The following is a 21,844-nucleotide window of genomic DNA, read 5'->3' as shown; positions in this document are numbered from 1 at the left end:
GCCCGTCTGCGGTGAGCGCAGCTGGGTCCGCGGTCGTCCTGGTGGCCCGGTACCCGAGGGCGTCACGCTCAAGCCTGCGTTGCTAGTGACATTAGTTGCTAGACCTTTTCTGCACGGCTTTTCTCCTGTTCGCTGGAGATACTTTGTCCTCCCCTTCGTCCTCGGGTGAGGCTTTTCCAAAAGCACTGGATGAAGAGTAGAATGGCATTTCCTCGGGAGCAAGTGCCCTGTGCACAAATATATTGAATGGTAAATACTCGTTGCGTGGGAGTGGGGGGTCAAAGTTTCATCTCGCTGGAGACTAGGTATCCCCCTAACTGGGTCTGGTAACGAAGGCGCCCATGGTGACCCTTTAAAGGTCACCAGTGGTTGTGCTTTTTGCTTTTTAGGCCTTGGTTTTGTGATACTAAGGTTTGAATTCTTTTCTTTTTCTTTTTTTTTTTTCTTTTTCTCCAGTCCTGGGCTTGAGCTCAGGGCCTGAGCACTGTCCTTGGACTTTCTCAAGGCTAGAGCTCTACCACTTGAGCCACAGCACCATTTCCGGCTTTTTTTCTATGTTATGTGGTACCGAGGAATCGAACCCGGGTCTTCGTGCATGCTAGGCAAGCACTTTAACCACTAGGCCAAACTCCCGCCCCCCCCCTTTTTTTGGTCCGTAGAGGGGCTTGAACTCTGGGCTTGATCCCTAAGCTCTCCAGCTCAAGGCTACCGCCCTACCCCTTGAGCCACAGCGCCACTCCTGGTTTTCTAGTGCGAGATAAGTGTCTCACGGGCTGTAGTACCTGGGCTGGCTTTGAACCTTGATCCTCACAACTATAATCATAGCCATTTGGGAGGTCAAAGTCAGCCTGGAGAGAAAAGACTGGAAAGTCTTTATCTCTAAAATAGCCATCAAAGAAGCCGGGCTGGAAGTATGGTTCAAGTTGGTCGCACACTACTTGAGCAAGTGGGAGGCCCTGAGTCTCAAGCCTAATACTACCAGCTCCCTCTCCTGAAAACAAGAAGTCATTTGTTGAGGAATTTATTCTTCTGCTAGATAATAGTAGTTTTTTTTTTATTTGTGAGTCTACTGTGCATGGCTTGTTGGATTTTCCTAACAGACCACATAGTATTTTAAAAATTATTTTACTACTGAGCTTGGAAACAGAGGGATTAAGTAGCCTGTCAAAAGTATGTAGTGTAGGAACTGATTGGATAGGAGAGTGAAGATGGAAGGGTTGAAATATACTAAAAAACAAACAGAAAGAATGTAAACCCCTTTTCTGATCTTAAGATTTCCCCCCATAAATTCATGGTAGCAACACAAATATTAATAAAAATATTCTTACCTCTCAAGGATCTTACTGTCCAGTAACAGGACTCATGCAAGTACACAAATATAGTAGACTATGGCCTTAACAATACTATATTAAGTGTAGAGATCTCCAATTATAAAAATAGTGAAAAGAAATTAAGGGAAGTGGTTGGGAGTGTAACCTAGTGGCAGATTGTTTTGCCTAGTATACATAAAGCCCTGGGTTCAATTCCTCTGTACTATATATGGAGAAAAAAAAAGCCAGAAGTGATGCTGTGGCTCAAGTGGTAGAGTGTTAGCCTTGAGCAAAAAAAAAAAAAAAATCAAAGACACTGCCCAGGCCTTGAGTTCAAGCCCTAGCACTGGCAAAAAAAAAAAGGAAAGACAGAAAGAAAGAAGAGATTAAGGGAAGACTTTAGAGAACAAATTTGACCTGTGGACCTGAAGAAGGTATATTGATTCTTGTGTCTGATTGATTCCTGTCATTTTTTTTGTCAGTTGTGGGGCTTGGACTCAGGACCTGGATCCTGTCCCAGAGCTTTTTCCCTCAAGGCTAGGGTTCTACCACTTTGAGCCACAGCTCCACTTCTGGCTTTTTTGGGGTCATCTTATTGGAGATAAGAATCTCACAGACCTTCCTTCCTTGGCTGGCTTCAAACTGTGATCCTTAAATCTCAGCCTCCTCAATAGCTATTATTTCAGGTGAAAGCTACCAGTTCCTGGCTTCTGTCATTCTTTTTACTTTAAAAATTTTTAACTATAGTATATGATGTTTAAAACTTTAATGAATACTCTATTAGATATGACAATACTAGCCTTTAGTCACAGAGGAAAACTGTGTATACTTACAATGTTTTCTCTTTTTATTTTGAAGTTTCTACATGATTTTCAGGTTTTTTACTTTTCAAAATGGAGCCTTGTTCCTGTGACACTTTTGTGGCATTACCTCCTGCCACCACAGATAATAGGATTATTTTTGGAAAAAATTCAGATAGACTCTGCGATGAAGTACAAGAGGTAGTTTACTTTTCAGCTGCAGTTCATGATAATTTGGGAGAGAAGCTTAAGGTAGGTGATATACATGTTTTGCTTGCAATTTCTTTAAAAGAATCATAAATGATTATTCTTATCATTAGCTACCAATTGACAGAACACTATAGAAGCTGAAATTCAAGAGTTTAAATGTGAACAAGAATTTGAATAAGATATAGATTTCTGTCTTTTATGTCAATAATTTAGAAGTTGGAATAATAAAATTGTTAACTCTTTAATCAAATATTTCAATGCTTTTTTCAGTTTTTTTTATATGCTATTGTGTTAGGAAGGGCTAATAAGTCTTGGACAATATCTTATAGGAGCTTAGAGTCTAGGAATAGGCTATATTTACAACCAACCCCAGTCTAAAATTAAGGGATCAATAATGATTGACTGTGGAGCTGGGAGTATGGCCTAGTGGTAGGATGCTTGCCTAGCATGCACAAAGCCTTGGGTTTGTTTCCTTGGTAACACATACACAGAAAAAGGCAAAAGTGGTACTGTGGCTCAAACAGGAGAGCATTAGCCTTGAGAAAGTTCAGGGATAGTGCGTAGACCTTGACTTCAAACCCCAGGACTGGCAAAAAAAAAAAGAGAATGTTTGACTAGGAGTTGGGGTTTCCTTTGTAGTTTGATAGATAGGAAAGATTCTCATCAGTATAGAATGTGTCAAGGTTAATGTATTTATTATTGAAATTTTTGATTTAGTTGTATTTACGTCCTTCATAAGATCATAACTTCTGAATAATGTTTTAAATTCTGAGTTTAGATAACTTTTTTTAAGTTTTGTGGTTATCATATAACTTTTTCCTCTTACAGTGTACTTACATAGAAATTGATCAAGTTCCCGAGACTTATGCTGTTGTCCTCAGTCGCCCAGCTTGGTTGTGGGGAGCAGAAATGGGAGCCAATGAGCATGGAGTTTGCATTGGGAATGAAGCTGTATGGGGGAGAGAAGACGTTTGTAATGAGGAAGCACTACTGGGCATGGACCTTGTCAGGTTATACTTTTTCACTAGAGAACTTGTTTAAATTTAAATTTTGGTATAACTTACCTACTTTATTTTCCTTTCTTAGAAAATAAACTTACCTGTTTTCTCTTTTTTTACTTTTATACTTTAGAGTTTATGTAAAAAAATGCTTCAGAGTGCCAGCATGAACTTCTGTGACTCTCGAATATTATTGAGAAAAGAGAATTTGGAAATGATGATTCATTGGTGGGGCCTAATGTATTTTATCAAAAGGTTAACTGATTCTTAGGCCTGGAGTGTGGCCTAGTGGTAGAGTGCTTGACTAACACGCACAAAGCCCTGGATTTGGTTCCTCAGTACCACACACACACAGAAAGCTGGAAGTGGTGCTGTGGTTCAAGTGGTAGAGTGCTAGCCCTGAGTCAAAAGCTCAAGGAAAGTGCCCAGGTCCTGGGACTGGCCAAAAAAAAGTTAACTGATTCTCATAATAATATCATAGAGCATATGTTATGAACCTCAATGAGGCTAATAACATCCGAAGTTCAGAGATAAAATAACTTGCTAATCAATTACCAAGATGGAATTTGAACATATGACTTTAAAAAACTTGACTGCAAAACATTTATTGGATTCTAAACTTATTTGTCATAATTCCAAACTGACTTCAGAGGAAAAGTTTAAAAGTTAGATTTCATTTTATCTGCTAACCTGAAGGACATTTTACTTTGGATGTAAACACAAAGTCTCAGAAATATGAAATGAATAAATGACTAAAATAAATCATAACACATTTATTTTAATCTGAAAACTTCAATATTTTTATTTTAGACTTGGCCTTGAAAGAGCTGATACAGCTGAAAAGGCCCTCAATGTCATTGTTGATTTACTCGAAAAATATGGCCAAGGTGGAAATTGTACTGAAGGAAGGATGCAGTTCAGCTATCATAACAGCTTCCTGATAGCTGATAAGAAGGAAGCCTGGATTCTGGAGACTGCAGGGAAGTTCTGGGCAGCAGAAAAAATACAAGGTATGGACAATTCTGTGAAGAGCTTCGGGCTATTCTACAATGCTTTTCATTTTTCAATAACCCCTTACCATTTCTTTTCTTTAAAACTTTGAGCTATGGGCCGGCTGTTTGGCCTAGTGGTAGAGAGCTTACCTTGCATGCATGAAGACTCGGGTTCGATTCCTTGGTACCACATACATAGAAAAAAAGCAGGAAGTGGTGCTCAGGCTCAAGTGGTAGAGCTCTAGCTTTGAGAAAGTCCACGGACCGTGCTCAGGCCTGGAGCTCAAGCCCAGGACTGGCTATTGTTCTTTCTACTACTAAATTAACCCAAGAACTAAATGGTTGCAAATGTCCTTAGCACAAAGAAGTAATTAATACCTGAATGGATAGATATGCCAACTACAATCTAATTTGATCATTGAACATTGCATTTTTCATGTAGAAATGTCACACTATATGACATAGTATATTTAATACTATGTATTAATTAAAATGTATATGTTAATTTTAAAAAGCACTAAATTGTTAAACTATAGGAAATTATCTGTTAGATTGGGAATTCTTCTTTGCTGTCTCTGTGATTGTTCCCTTTATTTTATTTATTTATTTATTTATGTTGCCAGTCGTGGGCTTGAGCTCAGGGCCTGAGCACTGTCCTTGGACTTTCTCAAGGCTAGAGCTCTACCACTTGAGCCTCAGTACCACTTCTGGCTTTTTTCTATGTATATGGTACGGAGGAATTGAACCCGGGTCTTCGTGCATGCTAGGCAAGCACTCTACCACTAGGCCAAACTCCCGGCTCCCTGTTCCCTTTATTTTTATAGTAAGAATATCCCAAGTATGATTTCATTAGAGTGATAATTGATTTGACCTTAACAGACTGTCATTTTAATCAGTTTTAAAACATAAATTGTCATTTATCATCTGCATCATCTATTATCTCTTTAGAAAAAACATTCATATTTTGTATTTTAGTTGAAAGTTTTGTTTCAAGCTAGTGCTATAATATTTTTGGGAGTCTTATATTCTGGACCAAAATCATTTCTTCATTCCTTATAAAAATGTACAGTCAGCTACTTAGAAACAGTTTAGTAGTTTCTTAAAAAAAAGTGAGGATTGTTTGGGGCCAGGAGTGGTGGCTCATGCCTGTAATCTTAGCCAGCCCGGGCACTACAGTCAATAAGACTCTTATCTCCAGTTCACCACTAGAAAACCTGAATGGTGCTGTGACTCCAGGGATAGGGTCGTAGCCTTGAGCTAAAGAACTCAGGGATAATGCCCAGGCACAGGGGTTGGGTGGTAGCCTTGAGTTGAAAAGCTCAGGGACAGCGCCCAGGCCCAGAGTCCAAGCTCCACAACTGAAAAAAAAAAAAAGAATTATAATGTACAGATTGAGACTTTATACTAAATATATTTTTCCTCTGTTTTTCTTTCTTCTTTGAAATTAGAGGGTATTCGTAATATTTCTAATCAGCTTTCTATAACAACCAAGATTGATCGGGAGCACCCAGACCTGAGAAAATATGCTAAGCAGAAAGGTTGGTGGGATGGTAAAAAGGAGTTTGATTTTGCTGCAACGTATTCTTACCTTGACACGGCCAGGATGATGACATCACCAGGCAGATACTGTGAGGGCTACAAGCTTCTGAATAAACACAAAGGTAATTCTAGCATCCAAATAATACCAGAATAAAGTTGTGTAGTGATTATGTAGGAATGACAAAAATCTATTTTGAAGATTTTATATTTATATATATTTATAGTTAAAGTGAATTTTTGTTTTAGGAAAGCATATATTTAGGTCCTGATTTTGTTGTGTTGTAGCCACTCTGAAAAGTTTTATCTTTTAGTTAGAATGTATACTTTATTAACATTTAATGTAGGATAGCCCTGGTTCCGTATAAGAGAGTAAGTGTGCACTATGAAGTCTTTCTCAATATAAGTAAAAGCTTAGAAAAGACACATGGAGAAACTTTCTGAAAACTCATAAAATTGTAAGATAACAGGCAGAAAGGGAGAGAAATCAGAACTCAAAGTAGAAAAGGAAAGTTCACTCATGGCAAATTACTTGCTTCGTAGGGTATTTTCCCACAACCCATATCATCAGGTTTGGTATCAGATAATATCTATCTGAACTGTCCAGTAGGTATGGGAAGCAAGAGTTCTAACAAGCCCTTTCCTGGTCTCAGGAAAGGGAAGTTAGGCTCCAACATACCAATGAGAATTCCCAAATATTCCTTTTGTTTTGCCTTGTTTTTTTCTTTCTTTCTTATTCCAGGTCCTAAGTAACTTCTAATCTTGAAACTGCAGTTCAAAACTATGAAATCGGCATGGCTCCTATGGCTCACATCAGTAATCCTAGCTACTCAGGAAGATTAGATCTGAGGATCACAGCTTGAAGCCAGCGGAGCAGGAAACTCCAAGCCCTAGGTCTAGCAAAAAAAAAAAAAAAAAGGCAAAAAGAAAAATAAAATATGGAATGCTATGAAAAATCATGATTACCAGGGTTTTTTGGGGGGGGTGTGGTCATGAGATTTGAACTCTAGGCTTGGGTACTGTCCCTGAGCTCTTCAGCTCAAGGCTACCACTTGAGCTACAGTTCCACTTCCAGTTTTCTGGTGGTTAATTGGAGATAAGAGTCCCACGGACTTTAGGGCCATGGCTGCCTTTGAACCATGATCCTCAGATCTCAGCCTCCTGATTGGTAAGGATTACAGCCGTGAACCACTGGTGCCCAGCTTACCAGGAAATTTATAGCATTAAATACTTAGAGTAGACAATAAAAAATCCCAAGTCCATAGTATAGATTTCCATTAATGAACTTTAAAAAAAAGGAGAGAAATCTCAAGCAAGGATAAGGAAGACATTTTAAAGAAAGGAGCCAAAATCAATACAGTTGCTAACAAAATAATAACAGAGAAAAAGCTGTTTTTTTAAAAAGTTGGGTGCAGTTGATAAACTCAAGGTGACACAAATTACCAGTGTTGTGAATAAAAGAAAACATTTGTCATAAATCCCACAGACATTAGGGAGATCACAAAGTAATGCTCATCAACTGACTACCTTAAGGGAAATGAACTCATTTCTTTTTGGGGGTTGGTCGCAGGGCTTGGACTCTGGACCTGGGCTCTGTCCCTGAGCACTTCAGCTCAGGGCTACTACTCTACCACTTGAGTCACAGTGCCACTTTTGGTATTCTGGTGGTTAATTGTTTACCCTGGACTTTCATGCCTGGGCTGGTTTTGAACCATGATCCTCAGATCACAGCCTCTTGAGTAGCTAGGATTACAGGTGTGAGCCACCAGTACCTATGAACTCATTTCTTCAAAGCATATACTATCAAACCTTAATTTGAAATAGGTTAACTCTTGTTTTAGCAAACTATTTTAAATTTTTTTCCAGAGTATGAACAGTTTGGCAACTCATATTTGAAATAAGTCAGTTCTTTCTTTCTTTTTTTACTTATTTATTTCTTTTTGTTGGTCATGGAGCTTGAACTTGGGGCCTAGGTGCTGTCTCTGAGTAATTTTGCTCAAGGCCAGTGCTCTACTACTTTGAGCCATATCACCACTTCTGTTTTTCTAGTGGTTAATTGGAAATGAGTTTCACGGACTTTCCTGACTGAAAAGTCTAAACTGAGATTCTCAGATCTTAGCTGGAATTACAGGTATGAGTTACCAGCACCTGGCTCAGTCAGTTTTCTTTTCTTTTTTCTTTTTGTCAGTTGTGGGACTTACACTCTGGGCCTGGGTGCTGTCCCTGAACTCCTCAGCTCAAGGCTACTGCCTTACGCCTTGAACCTCAGCGCCACTTCCAGTTTTCTAGTGGTTTATTGGACAGAAGAGTCTCACAGACTTTAGTGTGGCAGGGCTGGCTCTGAACTGTGATCCTCAGATCTCAGCCTCCTGAGTAGCTGCTAGGATTATAGGGACCTGGCTTCAGTCAGTTCTTTCATTCTTAGCTAAGCTATTATTACTCAGAATCAGATGAAGATTTAGGCTCTTTATAGAATTTAGAGGCTTTCTCCCTTGACTCTCCTCTTTATGTTGGATCCTACAACTTTTTTCTTTGGGGCAGTATTAGGATTTGAACTCAGAGCTTCATACTTGCTAGGGAGGCACTCTACTGCTGAGCCAGTTTTTAGTATTGGTTATTTTCAGATACTGCCATGCCCTTGAGCCAAGCCCCACCCTTGAGCCAAGCCCCATTTCTCTGTTTTCTAGATAAGAGTTTCAGGTCCTTTTGTGCTTGGGCTGGCTTTGAATTTTGATCCTCAGATCTCAGCCTCTTGAGTAGCTAAGATTACAGGTGTGAGCCAGTGCGCACGGTTGATGAATTTTTTTTTTAACCAGTCCTGGGCATTGAATTCAGGGCCTGAGCATTGTCCTTGGGTTTTCTCACGGCCAGAGCTCTACCACTTGAGCCACAGCACCATTTCTGTTTTTTTTTCTTCTATGTATGTCATACTGAGTAATCAAACCTAGGTCTTTGTGCATGCTGGGAAGCACTCTACACTAGGCCAAACTCTTGGCCCCCATATTTCTTTCTTCTCTCCAAAACCCTATAATAACTGAGGCTAGATATGCTTCAGTGGTAGATCATTTGCTTATCATGCATCAGATCCTGGATTATCCCACAAAGACAAAGAGAATATAAAAAGCACAATCCTTCCATTCTCATGATAATCTGAAGGTTTAATAATGAAAGGCTCACATCAAGTCTCTACCCAAATTATAATTTTGTACTACTTCAAATTAGAAAAAGTAACTTCTATTCAACATAATCTAATAATAATCTGAAGTTCTTCCATCAATTAATTATGAAAAACTATCAGCTATTCTATATTAATAGTAATGGATTTATACAAGCATATACATATCTAGTTCCTCCATAATGTCTCCATGACTTCAAATTCAAGAAAAATAACTCACTGAACTAACGGATAATTTGTGTAGAAGTCCTATCTTTCTGTTAATTTTGAAAAATAAAGGGAGAACTAAAAAGGGATAGGCCTAAAAGCAGCCATGAATATTAAAATTCAATATTAAAGCAAAATCTTCCCATCCACACATACCTATAAGGCACATAGCTTCAATATCTAGTGAGATTTAAAAATGATTCAAGTCTAAACTCCTATAAATGGCAAGTTTTAATAAAAACAGTGTCTGAACCATAACACTGTGATAATACAGGTATTATAAAAATGCTTTCGGCATTCAAAACCTACAATTCTGAAAATGAAAGGAGGATTTACATGATCACTTGAGGAGGATGGCTATAAGTAATCCACTAGCAAGCATTGAATAAGTACCAAGACTACAGTAGCAGGGTTCAGTAAAATGAATGCAAAACACAGGGTGCAATTTCATTGCAATTTAAACTAGTTATTTAAAATACATGAGTGAATAGAGATACAATTTGGGTATACATGCAGCACAGTTAATAGCTATCAGGTAGGAATAGTTGGAAAGGAGAGAGGTAGGCTCATCTTACCTAGAAAAATCATAGGAAAAATTAACCATAATGTACTAGTAGACAATTTTCTATGAAAGTATTGGAAAGACATTTATTCTTTTGGTAAAGCACAGAGAACTGGGTGAACTGTACTTCACACTTAGGAAAAATAGACTTGTTGAATATATCCATTACTATAATCTTGTGTGCATTTCAATCTATGATTCAGATATTTTGTAGTTAAACATAGCAGAGTTAATTATGTCAATATAATGGTAATCAATTTGTCCAAAATTACTCTAAATATTAGGGTTCTTACTGTATGCCACATTATTAGGATCTGCACCTCCCTCCCCCACTTTTCTCTACTACTGATTCACACCTTAAGTCCTTTCTTTATTTGCTGAACTCAGGATCAGACTTGTATAAGTCTGGTGGCTTGCTAAACCTCTCCTAACTCCCTATTTTCTCTCACAGGCATTTTCCCCTAACGCTGTGGGCCTTGGTAGAGTAAGGAGTCCCAGAACTCTAGAGGCTGCTGATTCAGTGAATTTGGCCAGAATGCCAAACAATCAAACAAAATGCTGCTGTGTTTAATTCCATGATGTGGCATCTGCTTCTCAGAATCATAGCACAAAAGATAGGAGGCAGTAGCTTGAACTAAGTACTCTAAGTCCTCACATTAACTGATAAGTGCAAAATGACTCTTCTGGTAGTATTGGGTTTTGAGCTCAGGGCCCCACCCTCATGGGGCCAACCCTCTAATCTCTGGAGCTGCTCCTCTACCCTTTGTTTTGCTTGAGGAATGGCCTGAAACCACAATCCTCTTGATCATCTCCAGAGTAGCTGGCATTACAGGCATGCAACACTACACCTGATTTTTGGAGTGTTTCTTAAGATATTAATTTGTATTCCAGCTTTTTCTTTACCTCGCAAGTGATTAGCCTTTGATTCCAGCACCATTTATTAAATGAATTATATTTTCTCTACTGACTTGAAACACTAACCAACTTCCTTAAATATCTTGTCACAGTGACATGAGTTTAAGCAGTTAGTACAAAATTGTTCTATGGTCAGTGTCTATATTTACACCCAAACCAGTAAATCTTGCTATATATTACCAGCAGAGAAAGCAGTTTGTATTTGCAAAGCATGAATATGAGCATACATAGTTGATGGTTTTAAAAATTTCTTGCTTAGGAAACATAACTTTTGAAACAATGATGAAAATACTCCGAGATAAACCAAGTGGCATTAACATGGAGGGAGAATTCCTGACCACTGCAAGCATGGTTTCTGTTTTGCCTCCAGACCTCAGCCTTCCTTGCATTCACTTCTTCACGGGGACTCCTGATCCTGAAAGGTGAAGCCACAAAATTCTGTGAATAAGCAAGAGGGGATGGGATGGGGTAGAATCATTAGTATGCTGATGATTTTCTCAAGCTAATTTTTTTATTACATGAAGTATATATTTTCAGATTTGATTCTTACAATTCCCATATGCATATAATTATTTTTTGTTTTATAGGTAAGGCTAAGAGATTCTTGCATGAAGTTAACCCTCCCTCCTTTTTCTCACAAATATATTTAACATTGTAAAGAAAGAATATTTATAAGTTTTCTTAGACTTTAGACATTGTGACTTTAAATGACTAATAATAGTAAACAATTTAAGTCATGCTGTCATGCTAGATTTACTTATGCGTTTATTTATTTTATTTATTTATTTTCATCGGTCGTGGGGTTTGAACTCTGGGTCCAGGCGCTGTCCCTGAGCTCTTCAGCTCCTTACCCTTTGAGCCACAGTGCCACTTCCCTTTATAGATTTTTAATTTAAGTCATTTGTATTTTTTTCTAAAGTATATTACATGTAGAATGATTTTCATGACCTTTAGTCTTTCACATTATTAAAGATGTTTTTTCTTTCTTTCTTTCTTTCTTTCTTTCTTTCTTTCTTTCTTTCTTTCTTTTTTTTTTTTTTTTTTTTGCTGGGCCTGGTGGGCTGTGCTGTAATCATAGCTATACAGGAGGCAGAAGAGGGAGAATTGTGCTAAGAGGACATCTTGGGCAAATATGCTTGCAAGACTCAGTTTCAACCAATAAAATGCTGGATGTGGTGGTACATGCCTGTCATGCCAGCCACATGGAAAACCTAAATAGAAGAAATGCTGCCTGTGGGGGAGGGATTGGAAGCAAGTCTTGTGTGTGTGTGTGTGTGTGTGTGTGTGTGTGTGTGTGTGTGTGTGTGTGTGTGTGTGTATGTGCATGCGCTGGTTTGGGGGCTTGAACTCAGAGCCTGGGTACTGTCCCTTAACTTTTTTGCTCAAGGATGGCACTCTACCACATGATCCACATCTCCATTATTGCATTTTTGGTGGCTAATTATAGGTAGGAATCTCTCAGGTTTGTCGGTTTGAACCTTCATCCTCAGCTCATAGCCTCTTGAGGAGTTAAGATTACAGACATAAGCCATTGACTTGTCCCATCTTGGAACCTGGGCACTGTCCTTGAGCTTTCTCAAGGCTAGTGCTCTACCACTTGAGCCAGAGCACCACTTCCAGCTTTTTCTGTGTATGTGATTCTAGGGCTTCACATGCTAGGCAAGCACTCTACCACTAGGCCACGTGGAAGCAAGTCTTTATCTGAAAAAAATATCAAAGACGGAAAGGGCTAGAGGCAGTCAAGTGGTAAAGTGCCTGCCTAGCAAACACAGGGCCTCTAGTTTAAACTCTAGTACTGCCAAAATACATAAAGATGTTTTCACAGAAATGTAATGAAACTTGTACCCCTTAAGTAACTTTGGTGAAAGCCAAGCATAGTGGTTCATACCTGTAATCCCAGCTACTTGGGAGGCCGAAGTAATAGAATCACAGCTCCAGACCAGACTTGGCAAAGCTAGTGAGATCCTATCCAAAACAATAAAAAGACAAGGACGGAAGCTTGATTTGCGTGGCAGAACAATTACCTAACAAGTATTAGGGTTCAGTCCCTGTACTACAAACCAATGAAAACAAAAACCACTTCAATCTTTCAGATAAAACATAATCTTCATTTTAAAACATCTAAGATTGTTCTTGCCCTGTAGAATGCCAAACTACTAGTTCACTGGCACCGATGATTCCCTAAGCTCTGTGTTAAATCTATGAAAATGCAAGTCTAAGTAAAACTTTATCCCTTTCCCTTAAAGGAATTCAAGCGTATCAGATTAGAGGGGTATATTATTAGTAAACATTTCTAGTTAGAGGGAACCTTCACAATAATGCTTAATATAATTGCATATGTTGACATGCCAATTTAATGAAGACTCTTTCTTCCAGATCTATTTTTAAGCCCTTCATATTTGTACCACATATTTCACAACTATTGGATACCAGTTCACCAACATTTGATCTTGAAGATCAGGTAAAAAAGAAACCACACTTTAAGCCTGACAGAAGACACCCACTCTACCAAAACCATCAACAAGCATGGGAGGCAATACTTAAAAACGAGGTATGATTAGATTACATTCATCATTGTATCATTAAGAATACTTTAAAATGTGTTTCAATCCATATTTTGAATTCTGGAGTATTAGATTTTTTTTCTTCCTTCCTTCAAGTAAAAGATATGCTTAAAAATAATTTAGAAGGGCCAGGAGTTTGACCTAGTGGTAGAGTGCTTGCCTAGCATGCACGAAGACCCAGGCTCGATTCCTCGGTACCATACACATAGAAAAGGCCAGAAGTGGTGCTGTGGCTCATGTGGTAGAGCGCTAGCCTTGAGAAAACCCAAGGAGAGTGCTCATGTCCTGAGCCCAAACCCAGGACTGGCAAAAATAATTAATAATAATAATAAAAATAATAATAATTTAGAAGTGAGGTGTCAGTAGTTCATGCTTGTGATCCTAGCTGTCAAGAGGCTGAGATTTGAGGGCTGAAGGTTGCTGCAGCCCAGGCATGAAAATCTGTGAGACCCTTATCTACAATAAACTACCAAAAATCTAGAAGTGAAGCTGTGTCTTAAGTGGTAGAACATTAGTCTTGAGCAACAAAGCTCAGAGTGCTAGGGCCTGAGTTCCAGCTTTAGGACCACATACACAAAAGACAAGTTTAGCTACTCAAACTCCAGTAGTGGTATTACTTTTTTTTTTGACAGTTTACTGTTTTTTTTATTAAAGAATTTATTAACGTTGATTTTTACATCATATTTTAAATGACAAGCTTAACAAACAAGTGTTCAAGGAGGGAGTCTCTATTTACAATCAGTGGGACTTAGTATTTAGAACTTAATCAAAATTAGGCTAAGGGTTTGTATGTCATAGAAATGTTTTATGAAATAAAACATTATGTCTATAGAGTCATAGGTTTTTATGTCTATATAGTTATGTTTATATTTCCATTACCATGTCCATAGCTTTGGGTATGCAGTTATTGAGTCCTCGCTCTTGTACTCTTTGGATTTAATAGCCACATATTAAGGATACCATGCGCCTTTTGTTCCTTAGGTCTTGACTTGTCTCACTCAACATGATTCGCTCTAGATTCATCCACTTCCCTGCGAATGCCATTATTTTATCTTGTCTGTTGGCTATGTAGAATTCCATTGTGTATATATACCACATTTTCTGTATCCATTCATCTGCAGTAGGGCATCTGCATTGTTTCCATCGCCTGGCCATTGTGAATAGTGCAGAGATGAACATAGCTGAGCATGTGTCTTTGTCATATATTGGGTCATGATGTTCAGGATAGATGCCCAGGAGTGGTATGGCGGGATCATAGGGAAGGCCTATATTCAGTTCTTTAGGAAACCTCCACACTGCTTTCCAGAGTGGCTGAACTAGTCTACATTCCCACCAGCTGTGTAGTAGGATTCCCTGTTTCTCCAAAACCCTGCCAGGAACTGTCATTGTCTGAGTTCAAAATCTTGGCCATTCTTGTTGGGGAAAGGTGGTATCTTAGGGTTGTTTTTATTTGCATTTCCTTTATGACCATAGATGATGAGCATTTTCTCATATGCTTTTCTGCCATTTTAATCTCTTCTTCTGATAAATCTCTCTTTAGTTCCCTTGCCCATTTAGTGAATGGTTTATTGGGTTTGGGGGGGATTAGTTTCTTGAGTTCCCTGTAGATACTGGATATTAAGCATTTGTTAGATGTATTGTTGGTGAATATCTTTTCCCAGTTGGTTGGCTGTCTTTCTGCTTTTGCGACTACGTTTTTATCTGTACAGAAACTTTTTATTTTTAGGTAGTCCCATTTATTGAGTGTCTCTCCAATCTGTTGTGACCCTGGGATTCTGTTCAGGAAGTTTTTGCCTGTGCCTATGAGTTCCAATGTCTCTCCTACTTTATCATGTAGCAGTTTCATGGTTTCCGATCTGACGTTGAGGTCTTTGATCCACTTTGAGTTAATGCTTGTGCATGGCGAAAGGCTAGGGTCAATTTTTAGTTTTCTGCATGTGGCTGCCCAGTTTTGCCAGCACCATTAATTGAATAGGCTGTGTTTGTTCCACTGTATGTCTTTGGCTCCTTTGTCAAATACAAGTTGCCTATAGGCATGTGGTTCTATTTCTGGGTCTTCTGTTCTGTTCCACTGATCTTCTGGTCTATTTTTGTGCCAATACCATGCTGTTTTTGTTATTATGGCTCTATAGTAGAGTTTGAAGTCTGGTATTGTAATACCACCTGCATTGCTCTTTTTGCCTAGGATTGTTTTGGCTATTCTAGGTCTTTTCTTGTTCCATATGAACCTTTGGATTATACCTTCTATTTCCGTGAAGAATGTCTTTGGGATTTTGGTGGGGATTGCATTGAATTTGTATATCAATTTTGGCAGTATAGCCATTTTCACTATGTTGGTTCTCCCTACCCATGAGAATGGGATGTCTTTCCATTTCCTGCTATCGTCTTTAATTTCTTTTGTTAGGCTTTTATAGTTTTCATTAAATAATTCCTTTACGTCTTTGGTTAAGTTAATTCCTAAGTATTTTATTGTTTTGGGGGCTATTGCAAATGGGATCATTTTCTTGATTTGGCCTTCTCTTTGTGTATTGTTGGTGTTCAAGAAGGCTACTGACTTTTGCAGGTTAATTTTGTATCCTGCCACTTTGCTAAAGTGGTTTATTAATTCTAGGAGTTTGGGAGTGGGGCTTATTGGGTCACTCAGGTAGAGGATCATGTCATCTGTGAATAGGGATAGTTTAATTTCTTCTTTCCCTGTGTGGATCCCTTTGATGTCCTTCCGTTGCCTTATTGCTCTGGCTAAGGTTTCCAGCACTATATTGAAGAGAAGTGGAGAGAGTGGGCATCCCTGTCTATTTCCTGATTTTAAAGGTAAATGGTTCCAGTCTTTCTCCATTTAGTATAATGGTTTGTCATATATGGCTTTAATTATATTAAGGAATGTACCTCTTATTCCTATTTTTTCTAGTGCTTTCAACATGAATGGATGTTGTATTTTGTAAATGCCTTCTCCGTATCCAGAGAAATTATCATATGATTCTTATATTTAACTCTATTGATATGATGTATTACATTAATTGATTTGTGAATGTTAAACCAGCCTTGCATCTGTGGGATGAAGCCTACTTGATTGTAGTGTATAATATTTTAAATTTGTTTCTGGATTCTGTTGGCTAGTATTTTTTTTTTTGGTAATTCAACATAGATTTTATTTTAATATACTAAAAGAAAACTCTGACAAAGATTAAATAGCCTTCTCAGGGATACATTCTCTTAAGGTGAAAAGATTCAATTTCAAATTTGCAAGTGAATGTAGTTCTGAGAGTGCCCTTTTGTTGGCTACTATTTTATTGAGGAATTTTGTGTCTGTGTTCATTAAAGAGATAGGTCTGTGTTCTCTTTTTATGTTGGGTCTTTCCCTGGTTTGGGGATGAGTGTAATATTAGCTTCATAAAATGAGTTTGGTATGGCTCCTTCTGCTTCTATTTCTCGGAAGAGTTTCAAGAGTATAGGTATTACTTCATCAAGAGTATAGGTATTACTTCATCTTTAAAAGTCTTGTAGAATTCTGCAGTGAAACCGTATTGACCTGAGCTCTTTTTGGTTGGCATTTCCCTGATTGCTTCTGCTGTTTCATTGTATGAAATTGGTTTGGTTTGTTCAATTTGCTTACCTCTTCTTGGTTCAATGTGGGTAGCCTATATTTATTTAAGAAATCATCCATTTCTACTAGATTTTCCTGTTTCTCTGAATATAGGCCCTGGTAGTACTTTTTCATAATGGACTGAATTTCTTGGATATCGGTCATGATTGTTCCTATAGGGTCTCTAATCTTGTTTATTTGAGTCTGTCCTACTAAGAATTCTTGATGCTGTTCCTGCTTTTTTTAGAACCAGTTTGCTTGCACTTTGGAACTCAGTCTAACACTCTTGTAGGCTTGTTGATGTGAAGTAGGGAGCAAGCAATCACAGCTGCTTTAGCATGCCAAGTGTGGGCCAATCCACTGGGCCAGAGAGGTTGTCCATCTCCATGAGCCTGACTCATCTCCAGATAGTGCAGTGAAATAGTCAGCTCCTGGTTCTCTAGTTTTTGTGAAAGTCTCTTAGTGATACTATTGCAAGAGATTCTACTCTGGTTCCTTTACTCTTTGAGTAGCCTCCATTCAGCCTTCATTGCTCACAATAGCTTAAAGTTTTCAGCTCTTTTTTCCTATAATATTCTTCTGGGAGGCAAGTTTTGTACAAATCAAGTTTTGTTAAAATCAATTTCTAACTAACATTTTAATATTGAAATAAAGCCTTGAACATGTTTACTATTTTAGGTTTTAAAAAGTAGCATTGTTTATTTTCAATGTGAAAGTAGTAGGGAAGATGATTAAAATTCAAGGGAAGCATCAAAGATCTTGATTCTAGTTCTGACCCTGTAAATAACAACTTGCATTTAGATAATCCTACTGATGGCTTAATTTGCAATTCTTGGTTACTAGTGAGGTTAGTAATTTTCTGTTTATTGTTCATATTTCTTCTTAAATGAGTTGGCTAAGTTTTCCTCTAGTTTATTTCTGAATTGATCCTAGATCAGATTCTGAGATATGTGTGTATGTGTACACAATTAGATTGTTTTATTTTACTTTTTTGAGAAGGGATTTTGTTATATTGCCTAGGCTAACCTCAAAATCCTGGGCTCAAGTAATTCTCCTGGTTCAATTTCCAAATCTACCAGTATGTACCACCATACTCAGCTTATACTGTACAATTTTAAATCTCAGTTTGTTGATTGACATTTAACTTTTTGTGTCAGATAAAACATTTGAATTTAGTAAATTACATTTATTAATCTTTTTCTTACGGCACCTTTCCTACATGTTTTAAAATACCTGTCTAATCTCAAAATAACCATAACTTATGTAGTTTCTTCCTATATGAATATATGTTTAAAATACTTAGTTTTTAAATTCATTTAGAATTTGTTTTATGTATGATATGGGGATTCTAAACTTGTTTTCCAAAAAGCTAAGAAACTTTACTTATAGAACAATTTAATTTCCTCTGGTAATATGAAATGTATTCGTCAAGGAAAAATGCACACAGTTTCATATTTAAGTCTTTTCATATTTAATAATCTTTTTTAAATTCCTTTTTTCATTTTATTTTTATTATCAAGGTAATGTATAGAATGTATAGAGGGGTTACAGTTGTATTCACCAGGTAGTAGGTGGATTACTTCTCACACACTGCTACCCCTTCTCATGTTTTTGTCCCCATTGCCCTCCCCCCACACCTACGTGAAGAATCTTTTGTGGCATTTTGCCCCATAATGGTCTAAACTTCTTTTTTAAACTTACATTTACTTTATAGCAACTACTTTCATATAACTACACACACAAACATATATAGATAAATTTTTTCTTTTATCTTCAGACTCCAAGATGATAATTAAATTTGTTAACAATTTCTTTTTTTTTTTTTTTTTTTTTTTTGCCAGTCCTGAAGCTTGAATTTAGGGCATGAACACTGTCCTTGGGCTTTTTTCCTCAAGGCTAGCACTCTACCACTTGAGCTACAGCACCACTTTCAGCTTTTCTACATATGTGGTACTGAAGAATCAAACCTGGGTCTTCGTGCATGCTAGGCAAGCACTCTACCACAAGGCTGCACTCCCAGCCACACAAAGGTATCTTTTAGCAAACTTTCCCATGTAAAATTAACAGAAAATTATCATTTGTCCTTTTAAAAAAGTTTCTTGATTATTTATTGGACGTATGTAATTGTTTTTATATTTTCTACTCAAATAACTAATACCTTGGTCTCAAGGCACTCACTCAATATAGTGATTTTCCATGATTTTCTTAAAGAATTTGATTCCTAATGATTTCATGATTTGTTTACTTCTCCACGAATCATTATTTGACATAAAAGGGCCTCAACACTCTGGAGAGTATTGTCAGGTGAACAAGGTACCAAATATTATATGTAGATTGACTAACTTGAATTTTTAGTGTTGTTGTGAGTCCACAATTTGCTTTATTTCTAGGATACATTAGAGGTACATTAGAGGTAATATATTTGTATTTTCTTTCTCCTTCAGTTAATGTTCACAATAAAAACCATGCTATAGCAAAAAAAAAAAAAAAGCATTTGATTTCTTCTCTATCTATACAATAGGAAAGTAACAAAACAAGAAACCAGAATGAACAAACCTTTTCTGTAGATATAGGTTAGAATTTGGTTAAATTCATGTATGTTGGCCAGGAGCATGGCCTAGTGGTAGAGTGCTTGTCTAGTATGCACAAGACCCAGGTTTGATTCCTTGGTACCACACACAAAGAAAAAGCCAGAAGTGGTGCTGTGACTCAAGTGGTAGAGCTCTACCACTTTCCTGAGAAAGCCCAAGGACAGTGCCCAGACCCTGAGTTCAAGCCCCAGGACGGGGAAAAGAAATTCATGTATGTATGCATTTACTTTTATTATTTTAATTGTTTAGGAAAAAGCCAAAGCAATGGTGGACATCATGAAGAAGATGGAGAAAGCATTATTCCAAGAGATGGACTCAATCCTCCAAAACAAGCATCTTGATATGGATAGAATGACTAATCTCTTTCCTCAGTGTACAAAAGATGAAATTGAAATTTATAAGTCAAATGTTAATTCTTAGAAATCTTCCTTAAAGTCAGACTGCCTCAGCAAATGACATAAACCCACTCTGCTTAGCCTCCAGTTGAATTCAGGTGATAGTTACCTTGACTCTTAAACTTTTTTTTTAAATTTTTTATTGTAATTAGTAAAAGGGTTACATGATATTTGCCAGATAGAAGGTGCATTAATTCACATACATTGATACCCTTTCACATGTCTTGGTACCCATTTCCCTCCCCCCCCACTTGACTATTAAACTTATATACAGTCTTGATAAAATACTGAGAAAGAAAACATTAAAACCAGACACACATATTTTAGGATAGACAAGTGTTACTTCAAGTAATATACTTGTATAATTGTTATTGTATTTTTAGTCACATTAACTTTTTTTTGTCAGTAATACAATTTGTGGTTTATATTATCATGCAAAATACCTCTTTTTTTTTTGGTCATGGGGCTTGAACTCTGGACCTGGGCATTGTCCCTGAGCTCTTCAGCTCAACACTAGTGCTCTACCCCTTGAGCCACAGCGCCATTTCTGGTTTTCTCCTGGTTAATTGGAGAAAAGAATCTCATGGACTTTCCTGCCTGGGCTGGCTTTGAATGAGGATCCTGAGATCTCAGCCTACTGAGTAGCTAGGTTGGCTGTGCTTTATATTCTTTATGTAAACATTAACAAGAAAAGATTGTATATTTACGTATCTTTATCATCACAATGTAGTCTGCTGACACTTTTTTTTTTTTTGCCAGTCCTGGGCTTGAGCTCAGGGCCTGAGCACTGTCCTTGGACTTTCTCAAGGCTAGAGCTCTACCACCCGAGCCTCAGCACCACTCCCGGCATTTTTCTATGTATGTGGTACCGAGGAGTCAAACCCAGGTCCTTGTGCATACTACACAAGTACTCTGCCACTAGGCCAAACTCCCGGCTCCCTGCTGATTCATTTTTACTAAACTCAAATATTTGTCAGAACTTGGCTGGCTGGTGAACTTATACCTCTAATCATCTAGCCTCCCTTTCTTTTCATCCCTCAGAAACCATTGCTTGGTCTTTATAGTTTTGCTTTCACATAATATATTCTTTGTAGATTGGCTTCTTTAACTCACTATTAATATACATTTAAGGTTTCTCTATGTCTTTTCATGGCTTAATAGTGCTTTTCTTTTTGACACTGAATAATACTCTTTATTGGATAAACCATTACTAAAGGACATTTTACTTGCTTCCAGTTTTTGGCAAGGATTAAAACAAAAAACATAAACATCCATGTACAAGTTTCTGTGTGGATATGAATTCTTACTTCACTTGTGTAAATACCAAAATGTGTGTAATTGGGCGAGGAATGTGGTTTAGTAGTAGTGTGCTTGCCTAGCATGCATAGAGTCCTGGGTTTGATTCCACAGAACCATATAAACAGAAAAAAACAGAGGTGGTACTGTGGCTCAAGTGGTAGAGCGGTAGCCACAAGCAAAAGAAGAGACGGGACAGCATCCAGGCACTGAGTTCAAGCTCTAGGACTGGCAAAAAAAAAAAAAAAAAAGTAAGGAAAATTAGCTAGACAAGACACCTGTAAAACTTGATAGCCGTTAATAAGTTGCATGCTCACCTAAATTTTTTTTCATATTAAAAATGGAAATAAATCCACAGATAAGTGCAAGAATGATTAATATAATGAATATAAGAGTAATTTATAAAAGTCTTGAGATATTTTCTCTGTAAAATTATAACATGGTATTTGGGCTGGGTTGTGTATATTTGTGTAAGAAATTAATGATGGGGTATATTTTACAAAATTTAAGGTTTCTTAAATTTCATGTGTCATGGAAGAATTATAAATATAGTGCTAAATTAAGCTTTTTTGGAGTCAACCCTATAATGATGTTTTGTTCAACATTACTTACTAAACCAAAAGAATAATTTATTAAACTGAATATTTTACCAAAAGTTAGTTTGCTTCATCTTTGCTGAAAAAACTAGTTTATTTTAATCATCAATAAAA

At 37.4% G+C, this 21,844-nt stretch overlaps 1 protein-coding gene across 2 annotated transcripts; it reads left to right on the top strand.

Annotated features, from left to right (window-relative positions):
* The first annotated feature begins 26 nt into the window (after positions 1-26).
* On the top strand, positions 27-20,288 carry Scrn3 (secernin 3). 2 transcript variants are annotated; one of them, XM_090342610.1, is made up of 8 exons: positions 27-249; positions 2,169-2,362; positions 3,149-3,330; positions 4,129-4,328; positions 5,759-5,971; positions 10,965-11,127; positions 13,082-13,256; positions 19,693-20,288. In XM_090342610.1, the coding sequence occupies exons 2-8, from the start codon at positions 2,204-2,206 to the stop codon at positions 19,861-19,863; spliced, it is 1,263 nt and encodes a 420-aa protein (XP_090198736.1). In that variant the 5' UTR covers positions 27-249; positions 2,169-2,203; the 3' UTR covers positions 19,864-20,288. The 2 variants fall into 2 exon arrangements, with proteins under 2 accessions (XP_090198736.1, XP_090198737.1); XM_090342611.1 differs by lacking the exon at positions 2,169-2,362.
* The last annotated feature ends 1,556 nt before the right edge of the window (positions 20,289-21,844 follow it).

The sequence above is a fragment of the Megascapheus bottae genome, chromosome 12, assembly GCF_031878675.1.
Source record: "Megascapheus bottae isolate mThoBot1 chromosome 12, mThoBot2.hap1, whole genome shotgun sequence".
Classification (NCBI taxonomy): Eukaryota; Metazoa; Chordata; class Mammalia; order Rodentia; family Geomyidae; genus Megascapheus; species Megascapheus bottae.
This window is presented reverse-complemented; position numbering and strand designations above follow the sequence as displayed.

Excerpts from the sequence above, each read along its gene's own strand:
- Scrn3 (XM_090342610.1), top strand. The coding sequence starts at position 2,204 with ATGGAGCCTTGTTCCTGTGACACTTTTGTGGCATTACCTCCTGCCACC. Across the intron at positions 2,363-3,148 it reads ATTTGGGAGAGAAGCTTAAG|TGTACTTACATAGAAATTGA; the intron begins GTAGGTGATATA and ends TTCCTCTTACAG. Across the intron at positions 13,257-19,692 it reads AGGCAATACTTAAAAACGAG|GAAAAAGCCAAAGCAATGGT; the intron begins GTATGATTAGAT and ends TTAATTGTTTAG.